General features: G+C 46.5%; 1 protein-coding gene across 1 annotated transcript in view; it reads right to left on the reverse strand.

Moving 5' to 3' along the window:
* The window catches only part of LOC144510909 (uncharacterized), a 134,526-nt gene that overhangs the window by 69,250 nt on the left and 47,107 nt on the right, over positions 1–18,169 (reverse strand). The window contains exon 3 of the mRNA XM_078240965.1: positions 468–1,490. Coding sequence (XP_078097091.1) covers positions 468–1,490 — 1,023 coding nt within the window. The remainder of the gene's footprint in view (positions 1–467; positions 1,491–18,169) is intronic.

Here is an 18,169-nt window from a genome sequence, read left to right on the forward strand (position 1 = left end):
TGTTCCCATTAGCTGATGGGACAAGGACGAGGGGGACACAGATTTAAGATTTTGGGTCAGCGATGCGGGGAGGGGATGTGAGGAAGAGTATTTTGATGCAGTGAATGGTAATGACCTGGAACTCGCTGCCTACGAGGGTGGAGGAAGTGGAGACAATAAACAATTACAAAGGAAATTGGATGGGCATTTGGGGGGTTTCAAACAGAAATGCTGACTAAATATCTCTGAACTTTCTAACACCCTGTCACTCTGTGATCCTTGTGAAATTTGAAACCATGTATTCGCAACAAGACTCAAAGAGCATCAGCCCACTCAAGGCAAAGTGGTGAGACCGGCCAGCCCAGCAGAAAGAAACCCTCCGACCCTCCCCATTGACCAACTGTGAGAAAGAACAAAATGCAGTCCTGGGTGTAATTGAGAGCAGAAACAATAACAGCCGAATCCAACCCCTGGAATCACTCATGAACTTGCTGGTGTCTCAGCAGCTGGGATGAAAGGCTGAATCCCTTCCCACACTGAGAGCAGATGAAGGGTTTCTCCCCAGTGTGAACTTGCTGGTGTTTCCGCAGGTTGGATAAGTCAGTGAATCCCTTCCCACACTGAGAGCAGGTGAACGGTTTCTCCCCAGTGTGAACTCGCTGATGTGTCTGCAGGTTGGATAACTGAGTGAATCCCTTCCCACATTGAGAGCAGGTGAATGGCCTCTCCCCAGTGTGAACTCGCTGGTGTTTCCGCAGGTTGGATAACTGAGTGAATCCCTCCCCACACTGAGAGCAGGTGAATGGCTTCTCCCCGGTATGAACTCGCTGGTGTGTCAGCAGGCTGGATGAATGACTGAATCCCTTCCCACACTGAGAGCAAGTGTACGGCCTCTCCCCAGTGTGAACTCGCTGGTGTGTCTGCAGGCTGGATAAGTGAGTGAATCCCTTCTCACACTGAGAGCAGGTGAATGGTCTCTCCCCAGTGTGAACTCGCTGGTGTGTCCGCAGGTGGGATAACTGACTGAATCCCTTCTCACACTGAGAGCAGGTAAACGGTTTCTCCCCAGTGTGAATTCGCTGATGTGTCCGCAGGCTGGATAAGTGAGTGAATCCCTTCCCACACTGAGAGCAGGTGAACGGCCACTCCCCAGTGTGAACTCGCTGGTGTGTCTGCAAGTGGGATAACTGAGTGAATACCTTCCCACACTGAGAACAGCTGAATGGTTTCTCCCCAGTATGAATTCGCTGGTGTGTCCGCAGGCTGGATAAGTGAGTGAATCCCTTCCCACACTGAGAGCAGGTGAACGGTTTCTCCCCAGTGTGAACTCGCTGGTGTGTCCGCAGGTGGGATAACTGACTGAATCCCTTCCCACACTGCGAGCAGATGAATGGCCTCTCCCCAGTGTGGCTCCGCCGATGAGCTTCCAGCTCTGATGGGGATCTGTATCTCTTCCCACAGTCCGCACACTTCCATGGTTTCTCCATGGTGCAGGTGTCCTTGCCTCTCTCTTGGGTGGACAATCAGTTGAAGCCTCGTCCACACACAACACGAGTACAGTCTCTCCCCACTGTGAATGATGTGATATTTATTCAGGCTGTGCAACTGGTTAAAGCTCTTTAGTCAGTGCACTGGAACACTCTCACTCGAGTGTGGCAGTGTGTTGCTGCTTTTCCAGTCACACTGATGTTTGAAATCTTTTCAAATCGACAGATCATTTCTCCTTCTAGATTCAAAAGCCGATGAGATTCAGGTCCCAAGGGAATATAACTCTGTCAGATCGAGACGTGATGTTTGAGATTTCAGCCTGTGATTTCTCCTTCAACATCCTGTAAAATGAGTTTACAGAAGTCATCAGTGTCAGTGCGGGATAGAAATTCAGAACAGACAATCGTAGTTTCTATGGAACATTCTTTCCTCTCTCCAGACTCGAAAGGTTGGCTCTATTCTCTCTCTCTATCTGGGGAATAGTGTGTGAAATGATGCTGCGGTAGATGAGCCAATTCTGAATGAATGGTTGAGGCAGTTCGATGGGCTGAATGGCCAACTGCAGCTCCTATTTCTTATGATTTGTGTGTCCAGGAAGCAATGAGCATGGATCTGTCAATCAGCCTGAATCAGCAATCAGAATTGGGAGGGTGAATATTAGATACAGCAGAGTGAGAATGGAGGGAGAGTGTGTGGGATGGAGATTTACAGCTTTTGGGGAATGAGGGGGGGAAAAATTGTTCATTAGAATCATAGAATGGCTACATCTTGTCAACCGTCTTTGAGCCTTCACAATGAATCTCTCTTCTCAGGACACTCTTATCTCTGACTTGTCTGTACTGCTGGCAGTCTCACAAAGCAGCTGCTGTGTGCTGATACGAGAGGCCCTGCTCGATAAGTTTAATGCTCTATGACTGTCTTTAATGACTGAATAGCTATAGGAATGTGGTGATGTCAGCTAAATCCCATGATGCTTTACATAATGATGAGTCACACTCCGTTTTGTTAACTTAGTACATACGGATATATAAATACATATGAAGGCAAAATATTGCGGGTGCTGGAATCTGAAACAAAAACAGAAAATGCTGGAAAATCTCAGCAGCTCTGACAGCATCTGTGGAGAGAGAATAGAGCCAACGTCGAGTCTGGATGATCCTTCGTCAGAGCTCATCCAGACTCAAAACATTGGTCTATTCTCTTTCTATAAATATATATAACATAGCTGCCTCAACCTCAGCCCACTCTAACCTGATTGGTTCTTTATAAATCAGGTGACCCCTATACTTAACCCGTTCATTCCCAGGTTCACAGGAGTAGAATCTGAGCTACATTTTGAAAGGCAAGGGGTTTTTTTTCCCTACACTTCCTAAAGAGTAGCAAGCTACACTTAATATTTAAACCAACCTGTACTAATCAGGAGAGACACTAATTTTAGGGGGCCTATTCGTGAGAACAGCAACTAGTATTTAGTTTTTAATCTAACAAACAATAGAGTGAGGGAGATGTAAAATTGGCGGGGTTCTGTGCTACCCCTGCGCGACGTGGGGTATCATAGAACCATAAAACCATAGAAAATTACAGCTCAGAAACAGGCCTTTTGGCCCTTCTTGTCTGTGCCGAACCATTTTTTGCCTAGTCCCACTGACCTGCACTTGGACCATATTCCTCCACACCCCTCTCATCCATGAACCCGTCCAAGTTTTTCTTAAATGTTAAAAGCATTTACCACTTTATCCGGCAGCTCATTCCACACTCCCACCACTCTCTGCGTGAAGAAGCCCCCCCTAATATTCCCTTTAAACTTTTCTCCTTTCACCCTTAACCCATGCCCTCTGGTTTTTTTCTCCCCTAGCCTCAGTGGAAAAAGCCTGCTTGCATTCACTCTATCTATACCCATCAAAATCTTATACACCTCTATCAAATCTCCCCTCTATCAAATCTCCCCTTGAAGTATCATGGACACGTCAAGTGTCCCTGAGGACTACATGTGTGGGAAATTTGACAGGGTACCGCATGGTAGGTTGTTGCATAAAGTTAAATCTCACGGGATCCAGGGTGAGGTATCTAAATGGATACAAAATTGGCTTTTTGACAGAAGCCAGAGGGCGGTTGTAGAGAGTTGTTTTTCAAACTGGAGGCCTGTGACCAGCGGTGTGCCTCAGGGATCAGTGCTGGGCCCACTGTTATTTGTCATTTATATTAATGATTTGGATAAGAATATAGGGGGCATGGTTAGTAAGTTTGCAGATGACACCAAGATTGGTGGCATAGTGGACAGTGAAGAAAGTTATCTCCAATTGCAACGGGATCTTGATCAATTGGGCCACTGGGCTGACGAATGGCAGATGGAGTTTAATTTAGACAAATGCGAGGTGATGCATTTTGGTAGATTGAACCAGGGCAGGACCTACTCAGTTCATGGTAGGGCGTTGGGGAGAGTTACAGAACAAAGAGATCTAGGGGTACATGTTCATAGCTCCTTGAAAGTGGAGTCACAGGTGGACAGAATGGTGAAGAAGGCATTCGGCATGCTTGGTTTCATCGGTCAGAACATTGAATACAGGAGTTGGGACGTCTTGTTAAAGTTTTACAAGACATTGGTAAGGCCACACTTGGAATACTGTGTGCAATTCTGGCCACCCTATTATAGAAAGGACGTTATTAAACTAGAAAGAGTGCAGAAAAGATTTACTAGGATGCTACCAGGACTTGATGGATTGAGTTATAAGGAGAGGCTGAACAGACTGGGACTTTTTTCTCTGGAGCGTAGGAGGCTGACGGGTGACCTTATAGAGGTCTATAAAATAATGAGGGGCATAGACAAGGTGGATAGTCAATATCTTTTCCCAAAGGTAGGGGAGTCTAAAACTAGAGGGCATAGGTTTAAGGCGAGAGGGGAGAGATACAAAAGTGTCCAGAGGGCAATTCTTTCACACAGAGGGTGGTGAGTGTCTGGAACAAGCTGCCAGAGGTAGTAGTAGAGGCGGGTACAATTTTATCTTTTAAAAAGTGTAAGGGGAAAAATACAAGGGAGCACACTTTAAAATGGCAATACAAGAAAGCACACTTTAAAATGGCTGCCTGGCACATAAAGGGTTAACTGGGAAAGAAGCCAAAAAGCAGACACAGGCTCCCACTGTTCAGAAATAACGTCAAGTCAAAACCTAACAGACAAGCCATTTCCAAATTACAGACAGTGACTCATAGCAAACAAACACCTCAGGAAGCCAAGCCAAGGGTCAAAACATCTTTTAAGATAAGGAAAACCCGAAACAAAGAGCTTAGATTAACGTTAGGGAAACGCGGGAAATATGAATGCGAGGAAACCAATTAGCACCTGAATGAGACGAAACTGACCATTGACAGATACAGACATGAGGAAATGTACCCATTCATATTATGTTAAATGTCTATATCTACTTGTACTCACTTAAACGATGTGATAATGTTCGAATCACCGGTTTACCCATTGTGTAAAGGGTATAAAAATGAACCGCTCCCGACATACTATTGAGAGAAGGTTTGCTACAGACATGTGCCTTGTCTCCACGCAGCTCCGTTTAATAAATCGTATTTTCTGAATCTCAAAGTCTGACTACTAGTGGATTTTTCCCACAACAAAAGCATTTAGATAGTTACATGGGTACGACGGGTATAGAGGGATATGGGCCAAATGCAGGCAATTGGGATTAGCTTAGGGGCTTTAAAAAAAAAGGGTGGCATGGACAAGTTGGGCCAAAGGGCCTGTTTCCATGCTGTAAAACTCTATGACCCTCAATACATTCAGTTGCAAATGCTCCCAAACGCATGGATTGGTTAGAGCAGCAGCTGGAGGCACTGAGGAGCACACAATTAGCTGGAATTGTTATAGACAATAGCTACAGAGATGTGGCAACAAGGTGCAGGAAGATAGATGGGTGACCACCAGATGGGGTAGGAAGTCAGTTCAGGGATCCCCTATGGCTGCCCCCTATCTAACAAGTATGCCATTTTGGATACTAATGAAGGGAAAGTTCCATCAGGACACAGCAACAGCAATAGCCAGAGTGAAGGCAGCACGGCTAGCCCTGCTGCACAGACAGGGGGTACAAAGCGTAGCAAAGCAATAGTGATAGGGGATTCAATAGTCAGGGGCACAGATATGGCTGCAAAAGGGACTCCAGGATGGTAGTTTGCCTGCCTGGTGCCAGGGTCCTGGATGTCTCACTGGTACAAAGCATTCTAAAACAGGAGGGAAATCAGACAGATGTTATTGTCCACATTGGCATGAATGACATAGGTAGAATGAGTAACGAGGTCCTACAACGGCAATTTAGGGAGTTAGGTAGAAGTTTAAAAAGCAGGACCTCTCGGGTAGCAATCTCAGGATTACTCCCCATGCCACTTGTTAGTGAGGCTAGGAACAGGGAGATAGTGCAACTGAACATGTGGCTAAAGAACAGGTGCAGGAGGGAGGGTTTCAGTTTTTTGGATCATTGGGGTGTCGTCCAGGGAAGGTGGAGCCTGTACAAGAAGGATGGGTTACACCTGAACTGGAGGAGCAAAAATATCCATGCTACTATGGTTCAGGTGGGTTTAAACTGATGTGGCGGGGGAGTGGGAATCGAACAGTAGGTCAGCAAGAGACTGGGGATGAGCATGGGACCAAGGCCAGGTGAGCTAAGAGGAGCAGACTGGGTGAGGTCGAACTCAGTGAGCCCGGAGGTCTGGAGTGCATCTGCTTCAATGTAAGGAGTATAACAGGTAAGATAGATGAACTTGGAGCCTTGATTCATGCACGGAACTTGGATGTGGTTGCGATAACGGAGACTTGGTTAAAAGAGAGACAGGACTGGCAGCTAAATATTCCGGGATATAAGTGTTTTAGGCAAGACAAGGGGGGGAAGGTAAAAGAGGTGGGTGAGTTGGAATACTGATTTGATTTTCATTTGTTTTATTATTGTCACATGTATGAACAAACAGGTGGAAGAGAGAATGGCCGGGGTGCGTAGGGCCCTTAGTCATGCTGGCTGCTTTGCCGAGGCAGCGGTAAGTGCAAACTGGTTAGGGAACATACTACAGCTGTACAGAGGGAGGATACTTTGGAAGAATCCTATAGCAAGACACTGTGGGTAGAGCTCTGAAACAGGAAGGCGGCAATCTCCATGATGGGGGTGTACTACAGGCCTCCCAACAGCCCACGGGAAGTTGAAGAATGGATATATAAGCAGATTCTGGACAGATATAATAATATACCTAATGAAATAAGAGGGTTGTTGTAGTGGGAAACTTTAATGTTCCTCATATTGACTGGAAAACCCTTCGGGTAGGGGTCGGGATAGTGAGGAATTTAAGTGTGTCCAGGAAGGTTTCTTGGAACAATATGTGGATAGTCCAACTAGAGAGGGGGCTATACTGGACCTTGTATTAGGGAATGGGCCCGACCAGGTCATCAAAGTTGCAGTGGGGGAACATGTGGCGGACAGTGACCACAATTCCGTAACCTTTCGTATACCCAAGGAAAAGGACGAGTGTTGTGCTAGGGTTAAGGTGCTAAATTGGGGGAAGGCTAACTACAACCAGATTAGGCAGGATTTGGAGGCTATTGTTTGGGAGAGGCTGTTTGAGGGTAAATCCACATTTGGCATCTGGGAGTTTTTTTAAGGAGCAGTTGAGTGGAATGCAGGACAGGCCTTTGCCGGTGAAAAGGAAGGACAGGAAAGGCAGGATTCAGGAACCGTGGATGACCAGGGAAATTGCGAGTCTAGTCAAAAAGAAAAAGGACGCATACATGAAGTCTGGGCAACTAAAAACAGATGAAACATTTGCAGTTTGCATGGAAAGAAAAGAACTCAAACAGGGAGTTAGGAGGGCAAAAAGGGGTCACGAAATGTCCTTGGCAGGCAGGATCCCAAGGCATTCTATACATATATTTGGAACAAGAGGGTAGCTAGAGAAAGAGTTGGTCCACTCAAGGACAACAGAAGGAAATTATGCATTGAACCAAAGGAAGTGGTGAGATCCTTAATGAGTACTTTGCAATGGTATTCACAAAGGAGAGGGACACATTGATTAGTGATGCCTCAGAGGGATATGCAAACCATAAGACCATAAGACCATAAGACATAGGAGCGGAAGTAAGGCCATTCGGCCCATCGAGTCCACTCCACCATTCAATCATGGTTGATTTCAACTCCATTTACCCGCTCTCTCCCCATAGCCCTTAATTCCTCGAGAAATCAAGATAAGACCATAAGACCCTTCAGAACAAGTCATCATTACAAGGGATGAAGTGTTAGGTGTATTAAAAAAGCATTAAGGTAGACAAATCCTCAGGGCCAGATGGCATCTATCCCAGATTTCTGAGGGAGACAAGAGATGAAGTTGCCGGGTCTCGGGTCTCTAACAGAAACCAGTGGACACAGGTGAGGTCCCAGAGGGTTGGAAGACATCCAAAGTTGTCCTGTTATTTAAGAAGGGTAGCAAGGATAACCCGGGTAATTATAGCCCAGTGAGCTTGACATCAGTGACAGTGAAATTGTTGGAGAATAGTCTTAGAGATAGGAGTAATACACATTTGGAACTGAATGGTCTTATTAGTGACAGACAGCATGGTTTTGTATGAGGAAGGCTCACTAATTTAATTGAGGGTTTTGAGGTGGTGACAAAAATGATTGACAAAGGAAGGGCTGTGGACGTTGTCTACATGGACTTTAGTAAAGCATTTGACAAGGTCCCTCATGACAGGCTGGTGCAAAAGATTAAATCACACGGGATCAGGGGTGAACTAGCCAGATGGATCCAGAACTGGCTTAGAACCATGGAAAATTACAGCTCAGAAATAGGTCTTTTGGCCCTTCTTGTCTGTACCGAACCATTTTTTGCCTAGTCCCACTGACCTGCACTTGGACCATATCCCTCCACACCCCTCTCATCCATGAACCCGTCCAAGTTTTTCTTAAATGTTAAAAGCATTTACCACTTTATCCGGCAGCTCATTCCACACTCCCACCACTCTCTGCGTGAAGAAGCCCCCCCTAATATTCCCTTTAAACTTTTCTCCTTTCACCCTTAACCCATGCCCTCTGGTTTTTTTCTCCCCCAGCCTCAGCGGAAAAAGCCTGCTGGCATTCACTCTATCTATACCCATCAAAATCTTATACACCTCTATCAAATCTCCCCTCAATCTTCTACGCTCCAGGGAATAAAGTCCCAACCTATTCAATCTCTCTCTGTAACTCAGCTTCTCAAGTCCCGGCAACATCCTTGTGAACCTTCTCTGCACTCTTTCAACCTTATTTACATCCTTCCTGTAACTAGGTGACCAAAACTGTACACAATACTCCAAATTCGGCCTCACCAATGCCTTATATATCCTTGTAAGAAGTTTAACAACACCAGGTTAAAGTCCAACAGGTTTATTTGGTAGCAAAAGCCACACAAGCTTTCGAGGCTCTGAGCCCCTTCTTCAGGTGAGTGGGAATTCTGTTATGGACTCAGAAGGGGCTCAGAGCCTCGAAAGCTTGTGTGGCTTTTGCTACCAAATAAACCTGTTGGACTTTAACCTGGTGTTGTTAAACTTCTTACTGTGTTTACCCCAGTCCAACGCCGGCATCTCCACATCATTATATATCCTTACCATAACACTCCAACTTTTATACTCGATACTCCGATTTATAAAGGCCAATGTACCAAAGGCACTCATTACGACCCTATCCACCTGTGACGTCACTTTTAGGGAATTCTGTACCTGTATTCCCAGATCCCTCTGTTCAACTGCACTCTTCAGAGTCCTACCATTTACCCTGTACGTTCTACCTTGGTTTGTCCTTCCAATGTGAAATATCTCACACTTGTCTGCGTTAAATTCCATTTGCCATTTTTCAGCCCATTTTTCTAGTTGGTCCAAATCCCTCTGCAAGCTTTGAAAACCTTCCTCACTGTCCACTACACCTCCAATCTTTGTATCATCAGCAAACTTGCTGATCCAATTGACCACATTATCATCCAGATCATTGATACAGATGACAAACAACAATGGACCCAACACCGATCCCTGCGGCACACCACTAGTCACAGGCCTCCACTCAGGGAAGCAATCCTCCACAACCACTCTCTGGCTTCTTCCATTGAGCCAGTGTCTTATCCAATTTACTACCTCCCCATGTATACCTAGCGACTGAACCTTCCTAACTAACCTCCCATGAGGGACCTTGTCAAAGGCCTTGCTGAAATCCAGGTAGACAACATCCACCGCCTTCCCTTCATCCACTTTCTTGGTAACCTCCTCGAAAAACTCTAATAGATTGGTCAAACATGACCTACCTCGCACAAAGCCATGTTGACTCTCCCTAATAAGTCCCTGTCTATCCAAATATTTGTAGATCCTATCCCTTATCACACCTTCCAACAACTTGCCCACCACCGATGTCAAACTTACTGGCCTATAATTTTCCGGATTTCTTTTGGAACCTTTTTTAAACAACGGAACAACATGAGCCACCCTCCAATCATCCGGCACCTCCCCCGTGAATACTGACATTTTAAATATGTCAGGGCCCCTGCAAGTTCAACACTAGCTTCCCTCAAGGTCCATGGGAATACCCTGTCTGGTCCTGGGAATTTATCCACTCTGATTTGCCTCAAGACAGCGAGCACCTCCTCCCCTTTAATCTATGGCTTGGCCATAGAAGACAGAGGGTAGTGGTGGAAGGGTGTTTTTCTGAATGGAGGTCTGCAACTAATGGTGTACTAATACTAATGTAACTAAAGCCAAGTTCCGCACACATGAGGACGGCCTCAACCGGGATCTTGGGTTCATGTCACACTATCTGTAACCCCCATGACTTCCCTGGGCTTGCAAAATCTCACTAACTATCCTGGCTGGAGACAATACACATCTCTTTAACCTGTGCTTAACCCTCTCTCCACTCACATTGTCTGTACCTTTAAGACTTGATTACTTGTAAAGACTCGCATTCCAACCATTATTTTGTAAATTGAGTTTGTGTTTTAATATGCCCTGTTTGTGAACGGAACTCCCACTCACAAAGAACAAAGAACAGTACAGCACAGGAAACAGGCCCTTCGGCCCTCCAAGCCTGTGCCGCTCCTTGGTCCAACTAGACCAATCGTTTGTATCCCTCCATTCCCAGGCTGCTCATGTGACTATCCAGGTAAGTCTTAAACGATGTCAGCGTGCCTGCCTCCACCACCCTACTTGGCAGCGCATTCCAGGCCCCCACCACCCCCTGTGTAAAAAACGTCCCTCTGATGTCTGAGTTATACTTCGCCCCTCTCAGCTTGAGCCCGTGACCCCTCGTGATCGTCACCTCCGACCTGGGAAAAAGCTTCCCACTGTTCACCCTATCTATACCCTTCATAATCTTGTACACCTCTATTAGATCTCCCCTCATTCTCCGTCTTTCCAAGGAGAACAACCCCAGTCTACCCAATCTCTCCTCATAGCTAAGACCCTCCATACCAGGCAACATCCTGGTAAACCTTCTCTGCACTCTCTCCAATGCCTCCACGTCCTTCTGGTAGTGCGGCGACCAGAACTGGACGCAGTACTCCAAATGTGGCCTAACCAGCGTTCTATACAGCTGCATCATCAGACTCCAGCTTTTATACTCTATACCCCGTCCTATAAAGGCAAGCATACCATATGCCTTCTTCACCACCTTCTCCACCTGTGTTGCCACCTTCAAGGATTTGTGGACTTGCACACCTAGGTCCCTCTGTGTTTCTATACTCCTGATGACTCTGCCATTTATTGCATAACTCCTCCCTACATTATTTCTTCCAAAATGCATCACTTCGCATTTATCCGGATTAAACTCCATCTGCCACCTCTCCGCCCAATTTTCCAGCCTATCTATATCCTGCTGTATTGCCCGACAATGCTCTTCGCTATCCGCAATTCCAGCCATCTTCGTGTCATCCGCAAACTTGCTGATCACATCAGTTACACCTTCTTCCAAATCATTTATATATATCACAAATAGCAGAGGTCCCAGTACAGAGCCCTGCGGAACACCACTGGTCACAGACCTCCAGCCGGAAAAAGACCCTTCGACCACTACCCTCTGTCTCCTATGGCCAAGCCAGTTCTCCACCCATCTAGCCACTTCTCCTTGTATCCCATGAGCCTTAACCTTCTTAACCAACCTGCCATGTGGGACTTTGTCAAATGCCTTACTGAAATCCATATAGACGACATCCACGGCCCTTCCTTCATCAACCGTTTTTGTCACTTCCTCAAAAAACTCCACCAAATTTGTAAGGCACGACCTCCCTCTTACAAAACCATGCTGTCTGTCACGAATGAGATTGTTCCGTTCTAAATGCACATACATCCTGTCTCTAAGAATCCTCTCCAACAACTTCCCTACCACGGACGTCAAGCTCACCGGCCTATAATTTCCTGGGTTATCCCTGCTACCCTTCTTAAACAACGGGACCACATTCGCTATCCTCCAATCCTCAGGGACCTCACCCGTGTCCAAAGAAGCGACAAAGATTTCCGTCAGAGGCCCACCAATTTCATCTCTCGTCTCCCTGAGCAGTCGAGGATAGATGCCATCAGGCCCTGGGGCTTTGTCAGTTTTAATGTTCCCTAAAAAACCTAACACTTCCTCTCTTGTAATGGAGATTTTCTCTAACGGGTCAACACCTCCCTCCGAGACACTCCCGGTTAACACGCCCCTCTCCTTCGTGAATACCGATGCAAAGTATTCATTTAGGATCTCCCCTATTCCCTTGGGTTCTAAGCATAATTCCCCTCCTTTGTCCCTGAGAGGTCCGATTTTCTCCCTGAGAACTCTTTTGTTCCTAACATATGAATAGAATGCCTTAGGATTCTCCTTAATCCTGCCTGCCAAGAACATCTCGTGACCTCTTTTTGCCCTTCTAACTCCCCGTTTGAGTTCTTTCCTACTCTCTCTGTATTCCTCCAGAGCTCCATCTGTTTTCAGTTGCCTGGACTTAACGTACGCCTCCCTTTTCATTTTAATCAGATCCTCAATTTCCCTGGTTATCCACGGCTCTCGAATCCTACCTTTCCTCACCTGATGAAGAAGCAGCGCTTCGAAAGCCAGTGGCTTTTGCTACCAAATAAACCTGTTGGACTTTAACCTGGTGTTGTGAGACTTCTTACTAATGGTGTTCCACAGGGACCTCTGCTGTTTGTAATATATATAAACGACTTGGAAGAAAACATAGCTGGTCTGATTAGCAAGTTTGCGGATGATACTAAGATTGGCGGAGTTGTGTATAGTGATGACGATTGTCAGAGAATACAGAAGGATATGGATAGAACATAGAACATAGAACAGTACAGCACAGAACAGGCCCTTCGGCCCACGATGTTGTGCCGAGCTTTATCTGAAACCAAGATCAAGCTATCCCACTCCCTATCATCCTGGTGTGCTCCATGTGCCTATCCAATAACCGCTTAAATGTTTCTAAAGTGTCTGACTCCACTATCACTGCAGGCAGTCCATTCCACACCCCAACCACTCTCTGCGTAAAGAACCTACCTCTGATATCCGTCCTGTATCTCCCACCATGAACCCTATAGTTATGCCCCCTTGTAATAGCTCCATCCACCCGAGGAAATAGTCTTTGAACGTTCACTCTATCTATCCCCTTCATCATTTTATACCCCTCTATTAAGTCTCCCCTCAGCCTCCTCCGCTCCAGAGAGAACAGCCCTAGCTCCCTCAACCTTTCCTCATATGACCTACCCTCCAAACCAGGCAGCATCCTGGTAAATCTCCTCTGCACTCCTTCCAGCGCTTCCACATCCTTCCTATAGTGAGGTGACCAGAACTGCACACAATATTCCAAATGTGGTCTCACCAAGGTCCTGTACAGTTGCAGCATAACCCCACGGCTCTTAAACTCCAACCCCCTGTTAATAAAAGCTAACACACTATAGGCCTTCTTCACAGCTCTATCCACTTGAGTGGCAACCTTTCGGGGTCTGTGGATATGGACCCCAAGATCTCTCTGTTCCTCCACAGTCTTCAGAACCCTACCTTTGACCCTGTAATCCACATTTAAATTTGTCCTACCAAAATGAATCACCTCACATTTATCAGGGTTAAACTCCATTTGCCATTTTTCAGCCCAGCTTTGCATCCTATCTATGTCTCTTTGCAGCCTACAACAGCCCTCCACCTCATCCACTACTCCACCAATCTTGGTGTCATCAGCAAATTTACTGATCCACCCTTCAGCCCCCTCCTCTAAGTCATTAATAAAAATCACAAAGAGCAGAGGACCAAGCACTGATCCTTGCGGCACACCGCTAGCAACCTGCCTCCAATCCGAAAATTTTCCATCGACCACCACCCTCTGTCTTCGGTCAGACAGCCAGTTGCGTATCCAATCGGCCAACTTTCCCTCTATCCCACACCTCCTCACTTTCATCATAAGCCGACCATGGGGGACCTTATCAAACGCCTTACTAAAATCCATGTATATGACATCAACTGCCCTACCTTCATCAACACACTTAGTTACCTCCTCAAAAAATTCTATCAAATTTGTGAGGCACGACTTGCCCTTCACGAATCCGTGCTGACTATCTCGGATTAATCCGCATCTTTCTAAATGGTCGTAAATCCCATCCCTAAGGACCCTTTCCATCAATTTACCAACCACCGAAGTAAGACTAACTGGTCTATAATTACCAGGGTCATTTCTATTCCCTTTCTTAAACAGAGGAACAACATTCGCCATTCTCCAGTCCTCTGGCACCATCCCCGTGGACAGCGAGGACCCAAAGATCAACGCCAAAGGCTCTGCAATCTCATCCCTTGCCTCCCAAAGAATCCTAGGATACATTTCATCAGGCCCAGGGGACTTATCGACCTTCAGTTTATTCAAAACTGCCAAGACATCCTCCCTCCGAACATCTATTTCCTCCAGCCTATTAGCCTGTAACACCTTCTCTTCCTCAAAAACATGGCCCCTCTCCTTGGTGAACACTGAAGAAAAGTATTCATTCATCACCTCGCCTATCTCTACTGACTCCATACACAAGTTCCCACTACTGTCCTTGACCGACACTGGTAGAGGATCCCACCCTTCCATCCTCCTCTAACCTAATTATAAGTGTGGGGAAGTTTTTTGTTTTCTTTTTTTCTTGCTGGTAATGGCTTCAGGGATGGCAGTTCAGGCAGTATGCTGCATCTCCTGTGGGATGTATGTGGTGAGGAAATCCAGTAGTGTTTCAGGAGATTTTAGTTGTAAGAAGTGCATTAGATTGCAGCTTCTGGAGGAGCGTGTAAAGGAGCTGGAGGGGGAGGTAGAGGAACTCCGCATAATTCGGGAGGCGGAGGTGGAAGTTGATAGGAGTTATAGAGAAATAGTAACTCCTAGAAATGAGGCTTGGGTCAATGCCAGGAGGAGGGGTAAGAAGCAATCGGGAAGACAATCCCCTGGGGCGGTTCCCCTCCATAATAGGTTTTCGGTGCTGGAGGCTACAGTTGAGGAGGAATCAACTGAGCATAGAGAGCAGATCTCTGGGGGTGAGCCGAGTGAGAAAGCTCAGGTGGTTAGGGGCTGTAAAAGACTGGGCCTTGTGATTGGGGACTCCACAATTAAGGGGACAGATAGGAGGGTCGGAACTAAAGGTAGGGACTCAGGGTTGGTGTGTTGCCTACCAGGGGCTGGGGTCCGGGATGTGTCTGACAGGGTATTCAGGACTCTTAGGGGGGAGGGAGATAAACCACAAGTTATTGTACATGTGGGGACACACGACATAGGGAGGATAGGGGAAGGGGATATTAGGCAGGGATTTATGGAGTTGGGGTGGAAACTAAAGGCCAGGACTGACAGAGTGGTTATCTCTGGACTCTTGCCTGTACCACGGGATAGTTTAGAGAGGAATAGGGAGAGGGAAGGTTTGAATTCATGGCTGAGGGGATGGTGCAGGAGGGAGGGGTTCAGGTACTTAAGCAATTGGGGCTCGTACTGGGGAAGGTGTGACCTCTATGAGAAGGATGGTCTACACCTTAATCAGAAGGGGACCAATATCCTGGGGGGTAAATTTGCTAAGGCCATGCAGGGAGGTTTAAACTGATTCGGGGGGGGGGAGGGATCCTGAGTAGTGGGGCTGAAAGTGAGGGATGCATGGATGGGGACTGCAATGCACGGCATTGCAGAGGTGGGGTGGAGCAGGGTTTGAAATGTGTATACTTCAATGCCAGGAGTATTCGCAATAAAGTGGGTGAACTTGCAGCGTGGATCAGTACCTGGGACTTCGATGTTGTGGCTATTTCAGAGACATGGATAGAGCAGGGGCAGGAATGGATGCTGCAGGTCCCGGGGTTCAAATGTTTTAGTCGAAGTAGGGAAGGAGGTAGAAGAGGGGGAGGGGTAGCATTATTGGTCAGAGATTGTATCACAGTGTCAGAGAGGAGGTTTGATGAGGACTTATCTGTTGAGGTAGTATGGGCGGAGATTAGAAATAGGAGAGGAGAGGTCACCCTGTTGGGAGTCTTTTATAGACCTCCTAAAAGTTCTAGAGAGGTTGAGGAAAGGATTGCGGAGTCAATCCTGCTTAGGAGTGAAAGTAATAGGGCAATTGTTATGGGGGATTTTAACTTGACTAATATTGACTGGAATTGTTATAGCTCTAGCTCGTTAGAGGGGTCAGTTTTTGTTCAAAGCGTGCAGGAAGGTTTTTTGACTCAGTATGTAGACAGGCCAACTAGAGGTGAGGCTATATTGGATCTGGTGCTGGGAAATGAGCCAGACCAGGTGCTAGACTTGGAAGTTGGTGTGCATTTTGGTGATAGTGACCACAATTCGGTTACGTTCACCTTAGTGATGGAAAGGGATAGGCATGAACCTCGGGCCAGTGGTTTTAGCTGGGGGAAGGGTAATTATGAGGCTATTAGGAGAGAATTAGGAAACATAGGTTGGACTAGGAGATTACAGGGACTGGGAACGTCCGACATGTGGAGTTTTTTCAAGGAGCAGCTACTGCGAGTCTGTGATAGGTATGTCCCTGTCAGGCAAGGAGGAATTGGTAGGGCTAGGGAACCGTGGTGCACCAAAAAAGTTTCTTTGTTGGTTAAAAAGAAAAAGGAGGCTTATGTTCGGATGAGACGTGAGCACTCGGGTAGTGCACTAGAAAGCTTTAGATTGGCTAAGAGGGAGTTGAAGAGCGAGCTTAGAAGGGCTAAAAGGGGACATGAGAAGACTTTGGCGGATAGGGTTAAAGAGAATCCTAAGGCGTTCTATAGGTATGTCAAGAACAGAAGGTTGGTTAGGGCAAGTTTAGGGCCAGTTATAGATGGCAGAGGGAAGTTATGTGTGGAACCGGAGGAGATTGGTGAAGCATTGAACCAATATTTCTCTTCGGTGTTCACGCAAGGGGACATGAATATAGCTGAGGAGGACACTGGGTTGCAAGGGAGTAGAATAGACAGTATTACAGTTGATAAGGAGGATGTGCAGGATATTCTGGAGGGTCTGAAAATAGATAAATCCCCTGGTCCGGATGGGATTTATCCAAGGATTCTCTGGGAGGCAAGAGAAGTGATTGCAGAGCCTCTGGCTCTGATCTTCAGGTCGTCGTTGGCCTCTGGTATAGTACCAGAAGATTGGAGGTTAGCGAATGTTGTCCCATTGTTTAAGAAGGGGAACAGAGACTTCCCCGGGAATTATAGACCGGTGAGTCTCACTTCTGTTGTCGGCAAGATGTTGGAAAAAATTATAAGGGATAGGATTTATAGTTATTTGGAGAGTAATGAATTGATAGGTGATAGTCAGCATGGTTTTGTGGCAGGTAGGTCGTGCCTTACTAACCTTATTGAGTTTTTTGAGAAAGTGACCAAGGAGGTGGATGGGGGCAAGGCAGTGGACGTGGTATATATGGATTTTAGTAAGGCGTTTGATAAGGTTCACCATGGTAGGCTTCTGCAGAAAATGCAGATGTATGGGATTGGGGGTGATCTAGGAAATTGGATCAGGAATTGGCTAGCGGATAGGAAACAGAGGGTGGTGGTTGATAGTAAATATTCATCATGGAGTGCGGTTACAAGTGGTGTACCTCAGGGATCTGTTTTGGGGCCACTGCTGTTTGTAATATTTATTAATGATCTGGATGAGGGTATAGTTGGGTGGATTAGCAAATTTGCTGATGACACCAAAGTCGGTGGTGTGGTAGACAGTGAGGAAGGGTGTCGTAGTTTGCAGGAAGACTTAGACAGGTTGCAAAGTTGGGCCGAGAGGTGGCGGATGGAGTTTAATGCGGAGAAGTGTGAGGTAATTCACTTTGGTAGGAATAACAGATGTGTTGAGTATAGGGCTAACGGGAGGACTTTGAATAGTGTGGAGGAGCAGAGGGATCTAGGTGTATGTGTGCATAGATCCCTGAAAGTTGGGAATCAAGTAGATAAGGTTGTTAAGAAGGCATATGGTGTCTTGGCGTTTATTGGTAGGGGGATTGAATTTAGGAGTCGTAGCGTTATGTTGCAACTGTACACAACTCTGGTGCGGCCGCACTTGGAGTACTGTGTGCAGTTCTGGTCCCCACATTACAGGAAGGATGTGGAGGCTTTGGAGAGGGTGCAGAGGAGGTTTACCAGGATGTTGCCTGGTATGGAGGGGAGATCCTATGAGGAGAGGCTGAGGGATTTGGGATTGTTTTCGCTGGAAAGGCGGCGGCTAAGAGGGGATCTTATTGAAACATATAAGATGA

This window comes from Mustelus asterias, chromosome 23 (genome assembly GCF_964213995.1).
Source record: "Mustelus asterias chromosome 23, sMusAst1.hap1.1, whole genome shotgun sequence".
NCBI lineage: Eukaryota > Metazoa > Chordata > Chondrichthyes > Carcharhiniformes > Triakidae > Mustelus > Mustelus asterias.